The 23,941-nt window shown below is 48.4% G+C and overlaps 1 protein-coding gene across 1 annotated transcript in view; it reads right to left on the minus strand.

The window, feature by feature from the left end:
• Positions 1–6,352: 6,352 nt before the first annotated feature.
• LOC120391721 (excitatory amino acid transporter 5-like) overlaps positions 6,353–23,941 on the minus strand; it is an 84,739-nt gene continuing 67,150 nt past the window's right edge. The window contains exons 10-11 of the mRNA XM_039515741.1: positions 7,492–7,591; positions 6,353–7,379 (exon numbers count right to left, since the gene is read on the minus strand). Of these exons, the coding sequence (XP_039371675.1) occupies positions 7,242–7,379; positions 7,492–7,591 (238 nt within the window). The 3' untranslated portion in view covers positions 6,353–7,241. The remainder of the gene's footprint in view (positions 7,380–7,491; positions 7,592–23,941) is intronic.

A 23,941-nucleotide genomic window follows, 5' to 3' on the forward strand; every position in this document is an offset into this window, starting at 1 on the left:
AAGGATGGAAATGCCAGTCAGAAGGGCTAGACAGAATATAGTTCTTGTATTGAAAATAAAATTTATACTTTTGTAAATAATTACATCAAGAAGAAAGTGAGGTTAATAAAAGTAATTACGCTGATGTTATTTACTTGTATATAAAGTAAAGGCATTTGCCTCAGTACTGTACAATTTTTTTTATTTAAAAAAAAAAAAAGTACTGACCCATATCAATGTGTGGTCCCCATTAAATGGATCAAAAATGTTATTTAAGGGGGGTTCTTGGATGGGGCTGTTTCTAGTGTGGCCCTGTAGTGAAGCATTAGAGCAGTGGTCCCCAACCTTTTCATCTGGCGGGCGCCAGACGAAGGACTGTGGTGGCGGTGGAGCACCCACCGAAATGCCGCCGATGATGTCACCTGTTGTCAGCAAGCGGCGTCATCGAGAGGCGTCGCCGCCAAATTTCTGCAGTGTTTCGGTGGCAATGCCTCTCGATGATGTCACTTGTCGGCGGCAAGTGATGTCATCGAGAGGCGTCGCCGCCGAAACGCCGCAGAAATTCGGCGGATGTTCCTCCGCCGGCCAGGACGCTGGGCGCATTTAGACCCCTGCATTAGAGGAAGGATGGCTCAATGGTTAGGGCCCTGGCCTGCAACAATGGAGACCTGGGGCAACTCACATTAGGCCCAGATCCACAAAGGTATTTAGAACTTAAATCCTAGTTTTGGCTCCATGGCGATCCACAAAACTCCCATGAAAGCCTATGGGTGTCCAAACTTACTCAGCGCCTACATTCCTGCCTCTGAACATGCACACTGCCACCTCCTGCTAAGCCTCCAGGTGCCTGTCTTCTGCCTGAGGCTCAGGGCAGTTCACAACCCAGGGGAAAATAGGAATTTGCCCAAGTTGTGGAGGGGCCTCATCCACTAGCTGTGCTCCAAGTCCATCTACTGGATCGGATCCCATTCGAAATGTGGTAGAACTAAGTGGTGCCCACCAAATAACTTCCAGCCCAGTGGTTAAAGCACCTCCCAAGAAGTGGGAGACCCCTGTTCACATTCTTTCCCCACCTCCAGCAGACACAGGAATTGAACGTGGGTCTCCCACATCTCAAGTGAGTGCTGTAACCACTGTGCTAAACATTACACTGCTCTACAGGCAAAATGCTTCTGAAATAAATGTTGTCAAACTTTACTAATTCTGGGTCACTGAGAACGAAAATGATGCTTAAAATTGTTGATTGGCTCTAGTTTTCAATATATGCTATTGGGTCAGTATATACGACCCTTGACTTGGGAATAGCGGAGGATAAGTGAGTTATAAAGGGAAGGGATCTCAATTTAAACCAGAAATGACTAAAATACATCTTTGACTGGATCTATGAATAAATCTATGACTGGGTTTGGACAGTACTTGCTTTTTAGGCAAAACAATGAATGATGCAATCTGAAGCTGGTATTGCGTCATACATGATATGAATTGCATCATGTTATTCCTAGAAGTCATGGATGATGCAATCATAATGAAGCTTACATCACTCTGCTGAACAAATTGCCCTATATCAGCTCTAGAAATCATACAGTGCCGTGCTCTCTTATTTGTCAGTTTGATTTTGCAAAGGGACACATTTCTGTTTAGCCAAAGTGAGCAGAGATGCCTCGTACTTGTGTGAACAGTGCAGATAACTTCTGCTATGTTTGTGGTGAAGTGACTTTTGCATCACAAAAGTGCAGTATAACCACTATGGTTAAGAAAGCCTATCACCTTTATTTTGGCTGCAAAATTGGAGATCAGGACAAGAGGTGGGCCCCACACATATGCTGCAACACTTGTGCAACAAATTTTTGCCAGTGGTTGAACAGGAAAAGGAAATCTATGCCTTTTGCAGTGCCAATGATTTGGAGAGAGCCAACAGATCATACCAGCAATTGTTACTTCTGCATGGTGCCTCCAGTTGGGAAAGGTGTGTCAAAGAAGAAAAAGTGGACTGTGCATTATCCAAACATTCCATCAGCTATATGCCCAGTACCCCACAGAGAAGGACTGACGCTTCCTGATGCACCAGAATCATTCTCACTTGAGTCAGAAGAGGAAGAGGATGAAACTTCTGGTCCTGAACCATCAATGTCACAGGACCCACATTTTCTCCCATCCTCCTCCTCTGAACCGCACCTCATAACACAAGGTGAACTGAATGACCTTGTCAGGGATTTGGAACTACCCAAGAGTAAGGCAGAGCTGTTGGGCTCCAGACTACAGCAGTGGAATCTCCTGGCAGGTGATGTTAGGGTTTCCATGTTCCGTGACCGTCAAAAGGATTTTGTCCCATTCTTCTTCATGGAAGGTGATCTTGTAGCCTGCAACAACATCAGTGGTGTGATGGCAGCCCTCAACATCGTTCACGATCCAGATGAGTGGAGACTGTTCATTGATTCATCGAAGACGAGTCTTAAAGCCGTTTTACTGCATAATGGCAATGTTTTGCCATCAATTCCAGTTGGTCATGCAGTCCATATGAAGGAAACCTATGACAACATGTGTCCTGGTCTGAACCCTCACTTGAAACTGGGCGGTTTCAAAGTGAGGACCAGCACACCATCTTCCCTCCCACCCCCAAAACCCTAGTCCCCCCCCTCCTAGCTGCCACCACACGGGTACCACCCGTGGGACACTGTTCCCCCTTGACAACACCTTTCCCCACATTCACAGACAGAGGACCTCCCCTCCCCCCTCCCCCCTCCTCTCCTCCTCCTCGGGACACAGGTGCCTGCCTAAACCCCTGGAATCTCTACACACACAGAACACCAGGAACCAGCCCACTTCCTCCTCCTAATTTCAGGAAGAAAGGAATTAATTAAAAAAAAAGAAAAGAAAAAAAAAGAAAAAGAAAAGAAAGAAAAAGAAATGAATCCAAGCTATGAAAGCAAGCTGGTATGGGCATATAAGCTAAGTTCTGGAGAATCCTCTCTCTCTCTCTCAACAACAACCAGTACAAGCAAGAATAAAGAAAAACAAATACACACACACACAAACAACAACATATTATTATTAGGACACAGACAAAATCTCTCTTTCTACTACTACTCTTTGACTAGAGAAAAATTAGTTCAGAGGTGAAAACTTGTAGGGACTTGATTAACTGGTCTCTTCTCTTGAAACTCCAAAAGCCAACAAAAAACCCCCCCAGAGAGAAAAAAGTTCTCCCTAGGAGTTTCAAAATCTCTTCCCTGATTGGTCCTCAGGTCAGGTGCCCACCAGGTACTATGCTTTAACCCTTTACTAACTATTCATGACAACATGAAACAACTTTTGAGGTGCATAAACTATGACCAACATCAGTGGCAGCTTTGTGGCGATTTGAAGGTTGTTGCTCTCTTGCTTGGTCTGCAGACTGGATACACAAAGTACTGCTGTTTTCTCTGCGAATGGGATAGTCGTGCAAGAGATTCCCACTACATCAAGAAAGATTGGCCACTCCGACAGTCATTGGAGCCTGGGAGGAAAAGTGTTCAGCATCCACCACTTGTTGAATCAAGGAAGATTTTGTTACCACCCTTACACATCAAGCTGGGTCTGATGAAGAACTTTGTCAAGGCCATTGACAAAACACAAGCAGCTTTCAAGTACCTCTGTGGAAAATGTCCAAGGTTAAGTGAAGCTAAGATAAAGAAAGGTGTCTTTGTTGGTCCTCAGATTCGTGAACTTCTTCGAGATGATGCATTTGACCATGCACTGCGTGGCAAGGAAAAGATGGCATGGAAAGCCTTCCAGTTAGTGGCAATAAATTTTTCTCGGAAACAACAAGGCAGACAACTACAGGTTGTTGGTGGAAAACCTCAAGGCATACAGAAGCCTTGGTTGCAACATGTCACTTAAAGATACATTTTTTGCACTCTCATCTAGATTTTTTTCCACCGAACTGCGGAGCAGTGAGCGACGAGCACTGCGAGCGATTTCACCAGGACATTGCAACAATGGAGAAACGCTATCAGGGCAAATGGAGCCCATCAATGCTTGCAGACTATTGCTGGACAGTGACAAGAGATGCTCCATTTAATGAATACAAGAGACAAGCCAAGAAGCGCTGAGTAGACACTGAATAGGACTAAACTATGTACGTAATAGTTTTTTGCCTTTTGTTTCATAATAAATTTTAGTTATATAACCCTTTTGCTGATTTTTAAAGTGTTACATAAACAGGACAGGTGAAATATTATCATGTAAAGCAACCATAAACACATGAAAAGACCTAGGTTTACAATTTATGATTAAAACTCTATCATCTACACAATATACATAAACATAAAATGTAAAAACTTAAATAACTTAGAAACAGTAGCCAATCAGTTGTTTTAATTGTCATATTTGAATTCAGCACATCAAAATACATAATAAATAGCACATTTTATCTCTGAAGCACACGACTTCTCAAAAATTGTAGACCAGTGTTGGCTAGCCAGAAGATGAATTTTTAGTTTTGAATAAACTATTGGTGAAACCCATTTGATTTAGAGGCTACCACCTCAGTTTTCGTGTCTCAGTTGTCTTCCTTGTGGCCATCTTATCCCCAGAGACAAGGCCTAGGACCAATAGGCTGTATCCCTCAACCATACTGAAAGGGTTTATAAGATTCGTATTTTTTTTTTATTTAAAAGATTTCCATTCCTCTTTGGATTTGAGAAAATGAAACAAATTTACTAACAAATTCAAATGCTGTGTAGTAGTGTTAGCAGTCTCTATTCCTGCCTGCAGTCTTCAGGAGGGAGTGGAGTTCTTGATCTGAAGAGCAACTAATAGTGTGTACGTTGTTTGATTATGGTGGCTCCCAAAGGTCCCGGTGAGTACTGCATTAGAGATAGTCCATGACCCAAAAAGCTTTTCAGTCTAACTTGAAATCAAGCACCAAGTAAGTGTTTACACACACTGGCTTTATCCTCGCTCCCTTTTCCCTCCAGGGTACGTAGGTTTTAATATAGATCAAGGTTTTTTTAAATTAATTAATGAAATCTGCTGTCCCCAACTGCCACAAACAGGCCATTCCTGGCTGGCTGATTCCAGCTAGGTGCTGTCTCCCTACAAAGGTCACCGTGCCCTGCTTACACTTTTTTATTGCAGCCTTACAGGGCCAACCATCATAAGGCCCAAAGCTGTTAATGACATTTTGCTTAAATAAACATTAAAGGAAAATTATAGTTTTGGGCTGCACACACCTATTTGCATAATTTAATAGCATTTGCTTTTGTACTTGCCACATAGACGATTCAGTTTATATTTTTCTTACAAAAACAGAAAAAAACCCTCAAAACACCGCAGAAGATTACATTGAATCATACATAGAAATTTTAGATCCAGTTTATTTGTTCTTGAAATAATAGCCTCTGTGCTGCGCACTGTAGAATAAGGAAATAAGTACTAGCTATTTCCTCAAAGGCTTTTCTCCCTTCCCCTCACAATTATACCTTTTAAATCAGTGATACTCACCCTGAGGCTTACAAGCGGTACTCTAATGTGTCTTCTGCTCTTTGCCGCAAGTGATATTAAAACACTCTGTGATTTAATTATTAACCAATTTAAGTGATTGACCAATCAGGATGCTTCTACTATATGTTATTAACCAATTGTAGTTGATAAAATACTTGGTCAGTCATTTTGCTGTGAGAATAAGATATAATCTAAATATTGCCCCTGCCATACTGGTTAAATATGAATACCTAGCACTATAGTAAATGAAACCATGAATTCACACCATTGTGGCTCTTTTGGGTAATGGTGCTGGCTAATTTGGCTCCTGAACCACTGAGGTCTAAGTATGACTGTTTTAAATTATGTACTGCAAGAAACAGGCGCTTGCATGCATCCATAAACCCCATGCAGCTCCATAGTCTCTCAGGGTCTGATCCAACAACCATTGAAGCTTTCCACTGACTTCAAAGAGTCAGATCAGGCCCTTGTGGAATTCACTGAGTGTTTCCTTCTAGGGAATGCAAAATAGATTAATGGGAGTTTGAGAAAGGCAGCGCTTTGTTCTATTGGAGTGGTAATGATACATTGGGGTGGGGGAGAATGACATTTCCAAAAAGATATAAACTCACTAATGATGGGTTTTTTTTTCCTGCACAAAAACAGTCTTGATATATTAAGGCTACCTATGGAATAACATTCGAAACAGGGCTGGGTCCTCAGATGGGAAATCAGCATAATTTCATTGAGATCTGGCCCATAACTCGCTGATCAGGAAAAATTATGTGGGGAGGGGTTGGTTAATATGACATGTTTTATACTTGAACAGGAAGATTGATTCATAAATAAAATATATTCAAAAGCACTGTTTTAATGCTTGATCATATTTAAAAAAACATTTAAAGCCAGATATAATTGTATTTTCCATTTCCTTTTCATGCCTGCATGCAGTTTTCAATTGCTTGCATTTAGTTCAAATTTATCATGAAGAAACCAAAGGTGATTTTGATTCTTGTATTCCACTCTCACCATGCAAGTTTTGCCATTCATTCCCAAATCTTGTGTTTAGTACCTGCATCTTCACCACACTAGATGGAGCAGTCATTGACAGAGCCACGAATGGTTGTTGGGAACCTTATCATGTGAAAAGATTGGAACATTTCCAAACAACTCTGCTCCTAAATTCCATGTCCGAAGATGTCCAAACAGCCTGTTCCTTGAAGACAAAATTAGATTTGGAATGACAGGCAGAAAGTCTGCTTGAAATCTCCATTTTTAGAGAATATAAAATCTCACTATAAAATTTTTTACCAACAACCATTTAAAAATAAGATGGTCAAAAAATTATCGGCATAATAAACAATGCAAACTGACAGCAATTGCCTACAGAGAATGGGCCAAGGTGACAAATCTCTGCCTTGTCTCGCCCTTTTTAAAACAACCAGCTAAGGTTCTCCTCTAATAACTGTCCATTCCTCTGTCCTAGAAAAAAAAATGGTGTTGAGAAACTAGTGGCATGAAACCTTTAAAAATCTGTTGCTTTGGAGTGTCAAGACAACTTCATAGATGTAGCCTCTCAGGTTAACGCCGCAAGCACTTGGCACTACTGCTTCTTATTTAACTTCTGGCCAGTAACGTTATGCTGCTGTAGCTCGTTGAAGCCTCCCAAACACCTCCATAGAAAATAATGGATTTTTCTGCCTCCTTTGTGCACAGTGAGGTCCACATGTTCACACAGAGTAGAGTGGCAACGTTTTAGCACCAAAACCCCCTTCCTGGGGATGAAAATGCTGTAGCCATTACACCTGGCAGATATTGTAATTAACTCCTGTTCGTTCGGACAACGTTTCTACAATCATTTCCATCACATGGTCTTTGGGCTGGAGAAGGGAGTTCTCTGCAGAAGAAAGCTTCTCTGTGGTGCTCACTGGATCTTGCTGCAAAAACGAGAAAGAGATACTCTTAATTCTGCTCCCTGACCTGCCCCCAGTTTCTGTATTTGAGTTTTGCCCAGGCACCCCTCATTTTCTCCCCAATGGACATACATACTTTCTCTGGCTTCGGGGCAAAATCTTTCTGGCAGACGTGTGCTATGATGCCCGCAGCAAGTGCATCACCCAGGACATTGGTCATTGTTCTAAGTCGATCTCTAGAAGAAAAAAGAGCCGTGAGAGCCAGCTGGCTTTGGTGGTGATAGATAATCTGATTTCCCCTGCAAGAACACAAGCAAAATAAATAACCTCTTGCATTTCCATACTACCTTTTTATCCCAAAGAGATCCTAAAGTGCTTTAAATACATACATGCACAGTACACTGATTTGCTTCACCTGACATTGCCAGGCAACTGCCTCTGGAGTAAAATGCAACAGCTATTCAAAAGGACACGGTCAGGTCATTGAGCCCTACATTTTTGATCTACCAAAGTGTGAATTAAAAATTACAAAATCTAAAATTTTATAGATTTTATAACAATTTTACTTATAAAAGTAGAAGTAGATATTACCTTAGCATAGGTATTGATGGGACTATTACTGGAATACTGTATTCACTTTTGGTGTCCATACTTTAAGGAGGATGTTGAAAACAGGATTCACAGAAAAGCTACAAGAATGATTTGAGGTCTCAAAAACACTTTACAATGCAAGAGTTGGGTAAAACGCCCCCTAAATAGATAAAGCTCCTTACAATGCCTCAGGGATTTTTAGGAGTGCAATTCCCATTAAAGAATTTAGGAGCAGAAATCTTTCAAACTAAGGCCTGGTCTACACTGCACGGTTACATCGACAAGACAGTTTATGTAGACCTCCCTACGGATGTGTCTACACTTAAATTTTGTTTTTACTGATGTAACTGCCGTACTACACCAACTGAATAGCACCACCTCCCCAAGCAGCACAGATTCAGGGTGGATGTAGTTAGGTCGATGCAGTATCAGTGTAGACACTACGTTACTTACATAAACTGTTCTTGGCCTCCAGGAGCTGTCCTGCAATGCCTCACAAGACTGCTCTGGTTGCCGTTGTCCACATGACCCGTAGGCAGCGAATTCACAAGAAGCTGCCCCTCCTTTTAAAAACCCCACACACTTTTGAAATTCCTTTTCCTGATTGCCTGGCTTGCCAAGCACACCTAGCCTCTCTCCACTGTTGAGTGTAACTGCCCAGCTGACCATGCCCTGTCTACATGCTGCAGGTGTGCTCCTGCCTGGAGGTATCGGATCTCCCAAGCCTGTGGGGAGAAGAGGCTCTGCAATCCCAGCTCCACTCCAGTCAGAGAAATGTGGACATTAAGAGCAGATTGCTCAGGGCCAGCAGGAGAAGAGCTACAAGAGGGACTAGCGGCAGTGCCTCCTGAAAGCCAGTGAGCTGGGGCAGGCATACCAGAAGGCAAGAGAGTGCAACAACCGATACGGTGCGGAGCTGCAGACCTGCCACTTTTACAAAGAGCTGCCTGCCATCCTTGGTGGAGACCTCACCATGACCTCCGAGAGCCATGTGGATACTTTCAAGGATCCCAAGTCACAGACCCCTGCCGTGAACAGTGTGGAGGAGGAATATGGTGACCAGGGGATCTAGCTGCCCAGTGAGCCAGGACATGTTTTTGACTCCACCAGCCAGTCCCAACAGTCCAGCTCAGGGAAGCCTGATGCAAGGAAAAGAACCGCTGGTAAATACGCCATTTTCTTTGAAAATCCAGGGATGGAACCCCCAAGTAGCAGGACATATCTGTTAATTTATTTTTTTTACTTGTGCTAGAAGAGGTAGTGAAACAACCAAGAGAGGGGCCACATGGAGCAGTTTATGTGCCCTGAATCCTTTGGAGAGATCTCAGTGACACTTTGATGGAGGTACTCTGCAATCCTCTACCGAAGGCTTCTGGGAAGCGCTGCCTTCTTTTTTCTGCTGCGGTAGGACACTTTACCTCGCCACTTAGCAATTACTTCAGCAGACAACCATTACAGAGCGCAGGCTAGCAATTTGTCTAGGTCACTCTGGACCCTATCCCTACCCTCCAGCATATCTACCTCTCCCCCCCAGCTTAGTGCCATCTGCAAACTTGCTGAGGGTGCAATTAATCCCATCATCCAGATCATTAATAAAGATGTTGAACAAAACCAGCCCCAGGACCAATCCCTGGGGCACTCCGCTTGATACCGGCTGCCAACTAAACATCGAGCCATTGATCACTACCCGTTGAGCCCGACCATCTAGCCAGCTTTCTATCCACCTTATAGTCCATTCATCCAATCCATACTACTTTAACTTGCTGGCAAGAATACTGTGGGAGACCGTATCAAAAGCTTTGCTAAAGTCAAGATATATCACATCCACCGCTTTCCCCATATCCATAGAGCCAGTTATCTCATCATAGAAGGCAATCAGGGTGGTCAGGCATGAATTGTCCTTGGTGAATCCATGCTGACTGTTCCTGATCACCTTCCTCTCCTCCAAGTGCTTCAAAGTGGTCTCCTTGAGGACCTGCTCCATGATTTTTCCAGGGACCGAGGTGAGGCTGACTGGCCTGTAGTTCTGCAGCTTCTCCTTCTTCTCTTTTTAAAGAAGGGCCTGGGTGGCATCAGGATGCAAATAGCAGCTGTGCTCTTTGCCTCTGTTACCTTCAGGAGTGAGATACCAGCTAAAATCTCCCCTGCCTGTGGAAAGCAGTGCTAGTATTCAGTCTCATTGCCCCATACACATATACTCTTGCTTGTGAGCTATTCCCCCCTCATTTCCCCTACCTCCTCCCCCCAAGGGCCATATTCGCAATGGCAGGTGCTGTGACTGGGGCTGTGCTCTGTCAAGCCCAAGCAGCTGTGAGAATGTTCTGCTTACAACATTTAGGGAGCAAGGGAAGTGAGTTCAGTACAGTAACTCCTCACTTAACGTCCTCCCGCTTAACTTTGTTTCAAAGTTACATCGCTGCTCAATTAGGGAACATGCTCGTTTAAAGTTATGCAATGCTCCCTTATAACGTCGTTTGGCTGCCTGCTCTGTCCACTGCTTGTAAGATTCTGTGGAAGAGCAGCGACTTTCCAAAGGAGCGTTGCACAAGTTCATCATCTCCGCCTCCTCCCCCTCCCTCCCAGTGCTTTCCCCACCACCAAACAGCTGTTTGGTGGCTCTTAGGACTTTTTTTGGGAGGGGTGAGCGAGGCTGCGGCATGCTCAGGAGAGGAGGTGGAGTGGAGGTGGGAAGAGATGGGCCTGGAGTGGAGTGGGGACAGGAAAAGTCAGGCTTGGAGCATCCCCCAGCAAAGGCAGCACCTGTTCTTCTCCGGGGAAGCTGCTGCTACTGCTGCTGCGAAGGTGCTTCCTAGCGTCCTTGCCTGCAGCGGGCTGTGCCTGTGTGAGGTAAGCCAGGGGCACTTCCCAAGCACAGTACTGTACAGTATATAATGCCTTTTGTCAGCCCCCAAAAAAGTTCCTTGGAACCTAACCCCCTGCATTTACATGAAATTTTAAGGGAAAATTGGATTCGTTTAACATCGTTTCACTTAAAGTTGCATTTTTCAGGAACAGAACTACAACGTTAAGTGAGGAGTTACTGTATCCTAAGTTTTGATTTCCACCCTGACTACACTAACAATGGTACCTCTCTGTGTTGTATCTGCAGCTGCTGCCATTGGGGCCGTCAGGGTCTCCTGCTCCACACCCACGGAAAGCCTGAGCCAGAGGAGGAGGAGAAAGAAGAGGAGTCGGGCTGGCATGTTCCATGAGATCATGCAAGCCTGTGCTGCATTAGAGAATGAGACCAGGGCCTGGAGAGTGACCGTTTCAGACAGCACGGAGAGGGGAAAGTTGAGAGGAGAAAGGCCCGGGAGTCCAAGCAGGAAAAGGAGAGGGAGATGCACTAGGACATAATGGGGCTTCTCAGGTAGCAAACAGATGCTGCACTGACTCTGGTAACCTGCAGGTATAAGAATCCTGTGCTCGCCTTCCTCTGCAGCCCATGGAGAACTCAATATCGCCTCCCTTCACCCCCCTCAATATTCCACACGGCATCAGGGGTTGCTGCCAGTGTTCCCTTTAATTTTTGCCACCCATGTGCAGAATGAATTTTGTGTGTACCAATATGGAGGTGCACATAAAATTCATCTGGTGGGGGTGGGGCTGAAGGGTTCCTGTGGGAGGGGGCTGAAGGCTGGGGCAGAGGCTTGGGTGCAGGCTCGGGTGGGGCTGGGGATCAAGGATTTGGGGTGTAGGAGGGTGTTCTGGGGCTATGGTGGGGAGAGAGGACTCCCCCCCCCCCAGCACTCTCTCCCTGCAGCAGTGGCTGGGGTGGGAGAGGCACCTGTCCCTGCTGCAGGAGTTCTAGGGCTGGGGCTGCAGAACAGGTGACCCTCCCCTGGCCCCAGCAGGTCTGGACCGGGGAGGGCCACAGCTGGGTCTGGGCCACTCCAGCTGTGGCAGGTCCAGGCCACAGGGTGAGTTGGGGCCGGGGGAGGGATTGGGGGCTGGGCTAGGCAGGGGCCGCAACAGGTCCCCGGCCGGGTCCCCTAAGCGCCTGCGCGGTGCTAAGTCGGCTGCTGCACGTCCGCGCAGCTTACAGGGAACGTAGGTCACTGCACTGCCCCTGCCACTCCACCCCGAGGGACACGCAGCCTGACCTGTGAAAGCCATGGCTGGTGTATGTGAACCTGAGATGTTCTTGCCCCTCGTGAGTTCTCTTCCGAAGTTTCAAAGGGGGTTTTGTAATTGCCTGGTTCTTGTTACAGAATAAAAATCCATTTTTGGAACAAAATTCATCTTTATTAGTTCACAACATGTGCTGCCTGGTGCTGAGCAGGTCTGACCAGCACCAATTTCCTGTTACTTGGTTTTGTCACAGAAACCGTAACCTCGCTCAGGACTATACTCCGAGGTGCACTGCAGTGTTATATTTCTGTGCGCACACAGTCACCACAAGAATCGTACCGGGCTGCAACGAGCAAGGCCAGGTCGAGTACACTGCAGCAGCACCCACTGGCCTGGCTCACCATTAAAGTCTCCATGGCTCTGTGCTGATCCCTTCTACTAGCCCTTGGGCAGTAGTGGGTTTACCACGGGGCCGGGCCCACGCTCCAGGGGGGCCCAGCCAGCCCCACGCTTCGCCGCCGCCCGCTCTCTCCTGCGGGGAGCAGAAGCTTGGTGCTGCTGGCACTGAGGCTCCTGCTGCAGTAGGGCAGCCAGGCTCCCCCTCCCCTGCCTCTTCTCACAGCCTGCTCTGTCCCCCCTCCCCCTCCCTGCTGCCGATCAGCTGTTCACCGGCAGGAGGGCGGGGGAGAGGAGGCAGAGGTGAGGCGGGGGTGTGGTCTGCGGGGGGGAGTGGAGCGATCTGCACAGCCCGGCTGAAAAAAGGTGCTGCTCAGCTCCCTGGACTTTGCAGCTGGACACGACCCTCTGGGTCCTAGTGCTGGTTGAGCTCCCATCTGTGTGCTGGGAACCATCCTTCATCTTGTACCACAGTGAGTGCCAGTGGTGGGGCAGGCAGGGCAGGGGCACAGAGGCAGGGGGGAAGGAAGGGGGTGGGATGGGGAGGAGATGGAGTCGTGGGGAAGGGGCATGGGATGGGGAAGAGAAGGGGATAGGGCAGAGATCGGCAACCTGCGGCACGCCACGTAAGCCCCCTGTGGGCCAGTTTGTTTACCTGCCATGTCCACAGGTTCAGCCAATCGCGGCTCCCACTGGCCACGGTTCGCTGCTCCAGGCCAATGGGGGGCTGCAGGAAGCGGCACAGGCCAAGGGATGTGCTGGCCACAGCTTCTCGCAGCCCCGTTGGCCTGGAGCGGCGAACCGCGGACAGTGGGAGCCGCAATCGGCCGAACCTGCAGACGCAGCAGGTAAATAAATCGGCCCAGCCTGCCAGGGGGCTTACTGTGGTGGGCCGCATGCCGAAAGTTGCCGATTCCTGGGATAGGGGAAACGGGGGCCCAGCATGCAGATCCTCTTGCCAGCAGCTGGGGCTCCCCTGTTAAATAGGCCCATCACCCCCTCACCCTGACAAGCCCCACCTCCCCTGCATCTGTACCACTCCGATGAGCCTCCCCACTGAGCCCCAGCCACCTACACCTAGACCCCCACCCAAATGAACCCTGTAGATAAATCTCTGTATTAAGCATCTTCACATAACTTTCATATGACTTTGTATCATGCTTCTTCATATAACCCTGTATTAAGCTATTTTCATACAACTTTGTATCAAGTCCTTTGATATAGGGACTTTGTATCAGATCCCCATGTAGAAAAACTTAAAGAAAACTTTGCATTAAGCCTTGGTATAATGTTATAGCCCCTAAGGATACTGAAAGTAGAAGAAAAATGTCTTTTTGCTAATAGAATAAGATTCCCCCCACACACACCTTAATCAATTGCCCTGTTGAATGAATGAGGTGGGACTGAGGAGGGCATGGAAGGCAGCACCTCCAGACAGCTGCAGCCCTTGGAGAGGGGCTGGGAGCCAGACCCAAGGACAATCAGACTTGTCAAGTGGGCTGACTAGAGAAGAGCAGACACACTGACGGCCTAGGGGAGGGAGGGTTAGAAGCCAGCACCTTCTTTTGGAAACACCCACTTTGAACAGCAGTAGGACAACACACAAAGGACCAACGGACACAGACACAGATTTTGAATCTGGCCTAGATTTGCACGAGAGGGAAGCTGCTATAAATGTGAGGTGTCTTGCAGAGGACCCCGGGTCTCGTCAAACATCGGAGCATCGATCCGGATTGGCAGAAGCCCAGCTCCATCCCTCCCCCATCTAACTCACCTGGCCAGTGCAGTTAAGGGGAGCAACTAGTTGGTGGTAACAAGAAGACGGAGTGAGTGAGTGAGAGTGTGTGTGTGTGTGCATGAGTGTAATATATCATATGCATATGATACAGTGTTGATTGATACTTATATTACCAATAAATGTGGTGTTTGCCTTATTCCCCCTGAAAAGTTCCTATGCAGCAATAACAACCCCACCTCCCCTGCACCCAGCCTCCCCCACCCTGCTGAGCTCCAACCACTTTCACTTGGGCCCCCTGCAGACTCCCAGTGCCCCTGCACCTGGCACCTCCCTGTGCATCCAGATCCCCCACTGAGCTGCCTGCACCCAGACTGCCCCCCACAGAACCCTCCTACCCCCCTCTGGATCCCCCCACACTAAATCCCCCTGCACTTGGATCTTGCCGCTGGGCTGAGCCTCCCTGCCCACATCTGGGGTGCCTGGCACAAAAGGGGCAGGGCCCCAGGGTGTTTCTGGGGCAGGTTCAGCCTCACTGCCGAGTCCCTGTCCCAGGGGGGTGGGGGAGGCTGCAGGGTGATCTCCCACCTCCAGGCAGCCAGTGGCCTGTGCTCCCCACTGCCATGGTGGAGCTTCCACATTTATTTATTAAAAAAAGTTCAGACTTTTAAAATATTATGCACAGAATTTGATGCAGAATTCCCCCAGGAATATGGGGCGCTGTACAGCTGTGATGGTGGGATTGTGAAGGGGGGGCTGGACAGGAGGGGATCTGTGGGTGGGGGAGCTGGGCAGGGGTATGGTGTGCAGGGTGCTGTGCCGTGGTGGTGGGAGGTCAGCGGGAGGGGTCTCTGGGCATAGGGATCTGTGGGGGAAGTCTCTGGGTGAGGGGGCGCTGGCATAAGGGCAGGGGGCAGTGTGGAAGGGGCACGCTGGCAGCGCAGGGCTGGGCGAGCCAGTGTGCGTTTAGCAGTTGTTGGTTTGTGAACCGTGTCTTTGTGCTGGGCTGAGTGGGGCCATCCTGCTGCGCTGCGTCTCATTGCCCCCAACCGGCCCCTCACTCTGCAGACCGCCCCCCCCCACATCACATGCCCTATTTCCCCAATGGGGGCCCAGAAATGTGTTTGGCACCAGGCCCACAAAAAGTTAATCTGGCCCTGCCCTTGTGTCTGGCTGTTCAAATTCAGCAGACAGCAGCTCCACCTCCACCCCGGTGGAAACTTTCCCCCTTTGATTCACAGATGAGATGCAGGACACAGCAGGCAGCTAACACCATCGGGATATTTTTTTTCACTGAGGTCCAACGTAAGTAAACAACGCCAGTGACCCTTCAAACAACCAAAGGCTCATTCAACTGTTGTTCTGCACCTGCTGGGCTGATATTTGAAGCATTCCTTGGTGCTGTCAAGATGGCCAGTGTATGGATTCATGAACCATGGGAGCAAGGGGTAGGCTGGGTCTCCCAGGATATTGTGATTTCAACAGAATAGTGATACTGGCATTTCAACATTCCCAATGGTAATCTGTGGGTCGGGAAAAAAGTCCCTGCATGCAGCTTTTTGAACAGTCCTGTGTTCTTAAAGATGCCTGCAGCATGCACCTTCCCTGTCCTGCCCACATTGATGTCAGTAAAGCATCTCTGGTTATCCACCAGCACTTGCATTACGGTAATGTACTCTGTGGCAAGGTGGTCTGGTGTTAGAATAGGGATGTGTGTGCCATCTATTGACCCTCCAAAGTTCAGGAAGCCTATTGCTGCAGAACCATCCACTGTGTCCTGCATATTGCCCAGAGTCCTGCATAGCAGGAGGTGCGTAGTGGCCTTACACACTTGCATGACAGTGGCCTCCATGGTGCATTTTCCAACTCCAAAATGATTTCCCACCGACCGGTAGCAATTTGGCATTGCAGATTTCCACAGTGCAAGCGCCACTCACTTCTCCACTGTCGATGCAGCTCTCATTTTGGTGTCCCTGCGCTGGCGGACTGGGGCAAGTTTGGCGCACAGATCCAGGAATGTGGCTTTGTGCATCCAAAAATTCTGCAGCTACGACTCGTCAACCCAGACCTGCATGACAATGCGATTCCACCAGTCAGTGCTTGTTTCTCAGGCCGAGAAGTGGTGCTCCACCATCTGCAGCTGCTCTGTGAATGCCATCAACAACCTTGAATTGTTTCTATGTCCCACAGCAATCTAGCCTTCAAGGAAATGTCATGTTCCCCACATCTCCTCTTGGAAATACTGCAAGATTAGGCGCCCTGTGCTTGCAACGCTCATGACAATAATGCAGAGCTGTGCAGGAGGGACACATGGGTTTATGGGGATTTTGAAGAGGTGTGAAATATTACGGGATGCAGATGAAATTATGGGATGGAGAACACTTCATTATGGGAAGTTGACCCCATGCTCCCAGTCACACCTGTGCAACTCGTTTCTGCTTCATGCGGCATTGCAAAAACTTCCCAAAACATCCTGTGTCGCGCGGTGGCAAGTTGCACAGTGGGCTACTGAGCCACGGTGCCCTGCACTCTGCATCAATAGCAGCGCTCCTGGTGAGGAGGTGTGTGCCGACACAAGGAGCATAGTGCGCACAAGTACAAGCGATGTGATAACCGAGGCTGCTGTATGCCAATGTAACTTAAGTTGACATAATTTTTTAGTGTAGACATGGCCTAAGGAAGAGATAAGAACATAAAAATGGCCCTACTGGGTCAGACCAAAGGTCCATCTAGCCCAGTATCCTGTCTTCTGACAGTGGCCAGTGCCAGGTGCCCCAGAGAGAATGAACAGAACAGGGAATCACCGAGTGATCCATCACCTGTCTGTCGCTCATTCCCAGCTTCTGGCAAATAGAGGCCAGGGAAACCATTCCCTAGCCCATCCTGGCTAATAGCCATTGATGGACCTGTCCTCCATGAATTCATCTAGTTCTTTTTTTAACCCTCTTGTGGTCTTGGCCTTCACAACATCCTCTGGCAAGGAGTTCCACAGGTTGACTGTGCGTTGTGTGAAGAAATGCTTCCTTTTATTTATTTTAAGCCTGCCTATTAATTTCATTTGGTGACCTCTAGTTCTTGTGTTATGAGAAGTAGTAAACAACACGTCCTTATCTACTTTCTCTACACCTGTTATGATTTTATAGACCTCCATCATATCTCCCCTTAGCTGTCTCTTTTCCAAGCTGAAAAGTCCCAGTCTTATTAATCTCTCCTCATATGGCAGCTGTTCCATACCCCTCATCATTTTTGTTGCCCTTTTCTGAACCTTTTCCAAGTCCAATATATCTTTTTTGAGATGGGGGCGATCACATCTGCACACAGTATTCAAGGTGTGGACGTACCATGGATTTATAGAAGCAACATGATATTTTTCTGTGCCTATTATCTATCCCTTTCTTAATGATTCCCAGCATTCTGTTCACCTTTTTGACTGCTGCTGCCATAGGCGCCAACTTTTCCCAAAACCGGTGGGTGCTCGAGCCCGCCCCTGCCCCTCTCCCTCCTGCCCCCATTCCAACCCCTTCCCCAAAGTCCCCGCCCCAACTCTGCTTCCTCCTTGCCCCTATTGGACCCTTTCCCCAAATCCCTACCCCAGCCCTGCCTCTTCCCCAGCTCCTCCCCGGAGCACGCCACGTTCCTGCTCCTCCCCACTGTTTCGCGGTGGCAAGCGCTGGGAAGGAGAGGGGAGAAGCGGGATGCGGCGCGCTCAGGGGAGGAGGTGGAGGCGGAGGTGAGCTGGGGGGGAGGGCGAGGAGCTGCCGGTGGGTTCAGAGCACCCACCAATTTTTCCCCGTGGGTGCTCCAGACCCAGAGCACCCAGGGAGTCAGCACCTATGGCTGCTGCACACTGAGTGGATGTTTTCAGAAAACTCTCCACAGTGACTCCAAGATCTTTCCTGAGGGGTAACAGCTAATTGAGACCCCATCATGTTATATGTATAGTCGGGATTATGTTTTCCAATGTGCATCACTTTGCATTTATCAACATTGAATTTCATCTGCCATTTGGTTGCCCAGACACCCAGTTTTGTGAGATCCTTTTGTAGCTCTTCGCAGTCTGACTGGGTCTTAACTATCTTTAGTAATTTTGTATCATCTGCAGATTGTGCCACCTCACTGTTAACCCCTTTTTCCAGATCATTTATAAATATGTTGAATAGAACTGGGCCCAGTACAGACCCCTGGGGGATCCCACTATTTCTCTCTCTCCATTCTGAAAACTGACCCTTTATTCCTACCGTTTGTTTCCTGTCTTTTAACCAGTTACCAATCCATGAGAGAACCTTCCCTCTTATCCCATGGCAGCTTACTCTGTGTAAGAGCCTTTGGTGAGGGACCTTGTCAAAGGCTTTCTGAAAATCTAAATACACTGTATCCACTGGCTCCCCCATGTCCACATACTTGTTGATCCCCTCAAGAATTCTAGTAGATTGGTGAGGCATGATTGCCCTTTACTAAAATCATGTTGACTTTTCCTCAACAAATTATGTTCACCTCTATGTTTGACAATATTGTTCTTTATTATAGTTTCAACTAGTTTGCCCGGTACTGAAGTGAGGCTTACAGGCCTGTACTTGCTGGGATCACCGCTGGAGCCCTTTTTAAAAATTGGCATCACATGAGCTATCCTCCAGTCATCTGGTACAGAAGCTGATTTAAATTATAGGTTACAGATGACAGTTAGTAGTTCTGCAATTTCACATTTGCTATACTTGGGTGAATACCATCTGGTTCTGGTGACTTATTGCTGTTTAATTTATCATTTTTTTCCCAAAACCTTCTCTAATGATACCTCGAGATTTTCAAGAATGCCTATCTTAGAGGAGGCTTAGAGCTAGTCTACATTGGCAATGCTTTAACGTGGCTCGGCAGAGCGCTAGGAGAGAGCTCTCCCAGTGCTTTAAAAAAACCACCTCATTGAGGGGTGTAGCTACCAGCACTGGGAGCATGGCTTGCAGCGCTGGGGCACTGTTTACACTGGTACTTCACAGTGCTGAAACCTGCTGCACTCAGGGGTGTGTTTTTTCACACCCCTAAGCGAGAAAGTTGCAGTGCTGCAAATTGCCAGTGTAGACAAGCTCTAGGAGATGACCTGGTCATGGTCTGTACATACTTGAACAAGGAGAGGATAACTGAAATCTTGTTTACATAGGGACACTCAGGAAAATTGAGCTGCATTAACTAAAGGTGTGAATTTCAAGTGTATTAGTTAAACTGCATTAAACACCTGTGTGCATTTTGTCAAGTATCAGCGGGGTAGCTGTGTTAGTCTGGATCTGTAAAAGCAGCAAAGAGTCCTGTGGCACCTGATAGACTAACAGACGTGTTGGAGCATGAGCTTTCGTGGGTGAATACCCACTTCGTCAGACGCATGTAGTGGAAATTTCCAGAGGCAGGTATAAATATGCAGGCAAGAATCAGGCTGGAGATAAAGAGGTTAGTTCAGTCAGGGAGGGTGAGGCCTTCTGCTAGCAGTTGAGGTGTGAACACCAAGGGAGGAGAAACTGCTTTTGTAGTTGGCAAGCCATTCACAGTCTGTGTTTAATCCTGAGCTGATGGTGTCAAATTTGCAGATGAACTGAAGCTCAGCAGTTTCTCTTTGAAGTCTGATCCTGAAGTTTTTTTGCTGCAGGATGGCTACCTTTAAATTTTGAGTGTAATTTACCATAGGAACAGCTTATCAAGGGATATGGTGGTTTCTCCATCACTTAGTCATCAGTCTTGATTTAAATACTCCAACAGAGATGTTCTAATTCACCCACAGGTTTTTGGACTTGAAGCAGAAATGACTGAGTGAAAATCTATGGCTTGAGTTGTGCAGGCAATCAGACCGTGACCATAGTGGTCCCTTCTGTACTTAAAACCTAAGAATAAGCATAATTTCGGCCCTCTCTATATCTCTGTCATGTCTCCTCTTATTTGTTTCCTCTCTAACATATGCAGTCCCATTCCTCTTCAAGTGATTGTCCGTGTGGTTTCTAATCTTGCTGCACATGTGCATGAGATCAGATTCTTTTGTCCAGCAGCGTCCATGGGGGCTGATATCCTCTCTCATCCCCAGCTAAGGGCATAAAGCAGGTCCAGCAGTCCCTCGGGTGCTTTGCCAATACAGAATGCCAGAGTCACTCTAGTAATGGGAAGGAGGGCAGACTGTGGAATCCATGTGGACAAAACATCTGGAAGAATCAGTTACTGTAAGGTAAAAACCAGTCGTTCTCCGAATAATTCTCCACTCTGTGGAGGACAGCTGCCTGTTTGCTTGGAGGTGGATGCGAGGTTAAACAATGGCTGTAGGTCATCCCTATCAAACTGAAAGCTTCACACTGAGCAGAGATCTTCGGTGAGCTGTCTTACAATGATGCCCAGGTTTTTTTATTAAGTTATTATAGTTAATTGGGAGACTTACACAGGCAGTGCCAGAGACTCTGCTGTATTCGAATCACTGAGCCTAATGGTAAATGACAAGAAGACAGGGGCGGCAAGTCTGTAGAAATTTAGGTGGTGCCCAGAACGCCCAGAGCCCCCCCCCAAACTCCGCCCCCACCTGCCTAAGGCTCTGGGAGGGAGTTTGGGTCGGGGGAGGAGGTCTGGGGTGCAGGCCCTGGGCTGGGGCAGAGGATTGTGGTGCAGGAGGGGTGCAGGGTGCAGGCTCTGGGAGGGAGTTTGAGTGCAGAAAGGGGTGAGATGTTGGGCTCTGAGAGGGAGTTGTGGGGGGGGAGGGGGTCTGGGGTGCAGGCTCTGGGATGGAGTTTGAGTGTTCGGTGCAGGCTCCGGGCTGGGGCAGGGGGTGGAGGTGCAGGAGGGGGTGAGAGGTGCAGCCTCTGGGAGTGAGTTTGGGGATGGGTGGGGATGTGGTGGGAGGGGTTGCTGACTCTGGGTGGGAGTTTGGGAGCAGGAGGGAGTGTGTGGGCTGGGGGTGGAGGTTCTGGGAGGGAGTTTGGGGATAGGAGGGGGGTGTCGGAAAGGGGTGGGGGGTGCAGGTTCTGGGAGGGGGATGTGGCACTTACCTGGAGCTCCTAGGCAGGCTGGGCCGGGGTGGGGGGGCCTCCACGTGCTGCTACCCCCAGGCACTGCCCCCACAGTTTCCCATTGGCCACAGGGGCGCTTGGGGCGGGAGCAGCGTGCATGGACACTCACCCGGCCCAGGGGCCGCAGGGAGGGGCCAGCAGCCACGTGGCCCGAGCAAGCAGGAAGCTGCTCAGCTCCGCTGCGCTGCCGGTGGTGGGCGGGGGCCCGGGGCTGTTTTAAATGGCCTGGGGGATGCATCGGGGGAGCTCCCGGGGGCGGAAGTTGGGGCCGAGGGAGAGACCCGGCCTCAAACATTGCTGGAGCTGGGCCCTGGGCCAGGAATATTCCTGGTGCCCAGGCACCACAGGCCCATAGAACTCGCCATTGCCCCTGACGTGAACTGATCCGTACATACTAGAGGCAAAGCAGGATCTTTCTGTTGGAAGAGACGCTTGGGAAGCTGGATCCGTCAGAGACCTCAGCTTGGCAACCCCACTGTGCCCACTGCGGTTTGTCCTCTCCCTTCTGGGCAGCAGAGTTTTGTGCTCAGACTTTGTTATTGTGACACGACACCCCCCATAGTCACAAGCTACACATTATTGTCATGATCTTTGTACAAAATGTACCTTGTGAGGTATCATTTGAAAACGAACAACTCACTGGTCATTAATATTCTTGTGTGATGTGTGTACCTGATGGGTATGAAGAGTTAAGGACATATGCTGGGATGATAATGGTTCAAACCAGGTGTGTCATGGGGAGCTGTTAAACAGGTCTGTCCTAAACAAAGGAATGTGTGTTAACCGCACTTTCCATAGAAGCAGTAAACAGACTCCTCACACTAACAAGTGGGAGAAAAGACAGAGTGGCATCTACACCAGGCAGGAGAGTGAAGCTTGGTCTGGGTTTTACTTTTCAGAATCCATTTCAAAGGTGGGCTGGTCTATAAAGGCAGGGGAGGGGGGATGAACCTCAAGTGATAAGCAACTGAAGGAACTGACTGTATGCTGCATTACTGTATTATACACATGTTTAGAGTGAGGCCTTCTCTGAAAGTTGTGACACTGGTGATTAATGTCATTATGAAATGTGTGTATTATTGATATCAGGCTGGGTTGTCTTCCCAGATAGGAGGGAATGTCACAGCTAATGACCTGTGCAAATGAAGCATGGTAGAGTCAAACAGTGGAAGCCCCTTTTACATAGAAATCATACAGGGGAATGGAAACCTCATAGGAAGAGGGGAGGATGGGACTCCATGGCATCTGTCACTAGACAGGCACAAGAGGCCAGAGTTCCTGCAAGCTGAGAAAGATGGGTCCTTCAATGTGGGGGGACCCGAATACACATGAGAAACCTGCTTAGGCAAAGGTCTTTCACCTAAGAAGACAAGGGAAGCCAGAACCTTGTGCTTTTGTGGATGGTCCTGGCTGACGGAAAGTCAGTCATGGCTGGGAAGAAGAACGAGTGAGAGCAACCATCTTGAACAAGCTTGTGTCTTGCTAGATTAAGTTTTAGACTTTTAGATGTGTGGTTTTGCTTTTATTTGCTTGTAACCCTTTCTGACTTCATTCCTTTTACTGAGCGTCACTTAACCTATGTCTTATTGTTAATGAATTTGTTTTATTTTACTATAAGCCAGCTCAGTGCAGTGTTAAAAGGGGAGGGTGTATTTACCAGTTAAGTTAATAAGCTGTGATGTGTTTTTGTGTCTTTAGAGGATCAAATGAACCTTATTGTTTCTCTGAGCTGTCCAGCAGAGGGCTGGCCATTTCAGGACACACAGGTTGGGGAAGATCCTGCACTGGAGGTGAGTTGGGGTCACCCTGCTGGTTGTAACCAAGCTGGCGGAAGCCAGAGTGGGCGGTGGGGCTGCAGACAGGCTGCTGGGGTCAGAGCTGCTGGCCCAGGGCTGTGCAGCGCACACACACTAAGCGTGTGACCCGCATGCTGGTAGGCTGGCTGTGAGCAGCCCAGGCTGGGAGCTACAGCGGCTGGGAGACCAGGCTATAAGGCACCCATGGTTGCAGGGCAAGTGGTGGCACAACACCTCACTGCTCTGGATTGCAGCCCAGAACCATAACACCCTGTGACAGTCATATGGCCATAGCTTCAGTCGAGGGCCTTCCACCAATCCGGAGGCCCCAGTGAAGGTTGCCCAAGATGTGACGTTATCTGTGTTGGTGGCAGAGCCGGCACAGGTGGAGAGAGAGCATAACTCTGCACTGACTCGGGACTCTGCATTGCAACCGATACACGGGCTGGGCTGGGCTAGGCCATACACACGGCCATCCTAGGGCTACAGGGCAGCGGTTAGGAGGGGAAAGAGCTTTGGTGTAAACGTCCCCAGACCAGGGCACTCAGACCAGGGCTCCTAGAGCTCTGCAAGACATACAGGGGGAAATGTGCTGATAGGCACTGCTGCGTTGTGTGTGGTTATCTGAACCCAATACTGCTCCAGGAAAGCACACGTCTGTTCAACTGGGTGGAAAAGAATCTGCTGTTGAGGAAAACCCTGTACAACACAAACCACCTAAACGGCCAGGTAGGCTGGCTTGCAGGTCACAAGTGTTCCATTAGCTGTCTCTACAGGAGGACGTTTTTGACTTAACTGGCCAGCAGGGGACTCGTACCATGGACCTGTTCCCTTCGAAAGGAAAGGCGATGTGCCAGCGGCACCACAGCTGCTGGTATTACTAGCTACAGGAACACCTAGCACTGTAGGCTATTGCTCACGATGGGTTGCTAGTCTGTGGGAACTTCTGTCTGGTTTCTCCTGCTACCT

This window comes from Mauremys reevesii, linkage group 26, assembly GCF_016161935.1.
Source record: "Mauremys reevesii isolate NIE-2019 linkage group 26, ASM1616193v1, whole genome shotgun sequence".
Taxonomy (NCBI): Eukaryota; Metazoa; Chordata; order Testudines; family Geoemydidae; genus Mauremys; species Mauremys reevesii.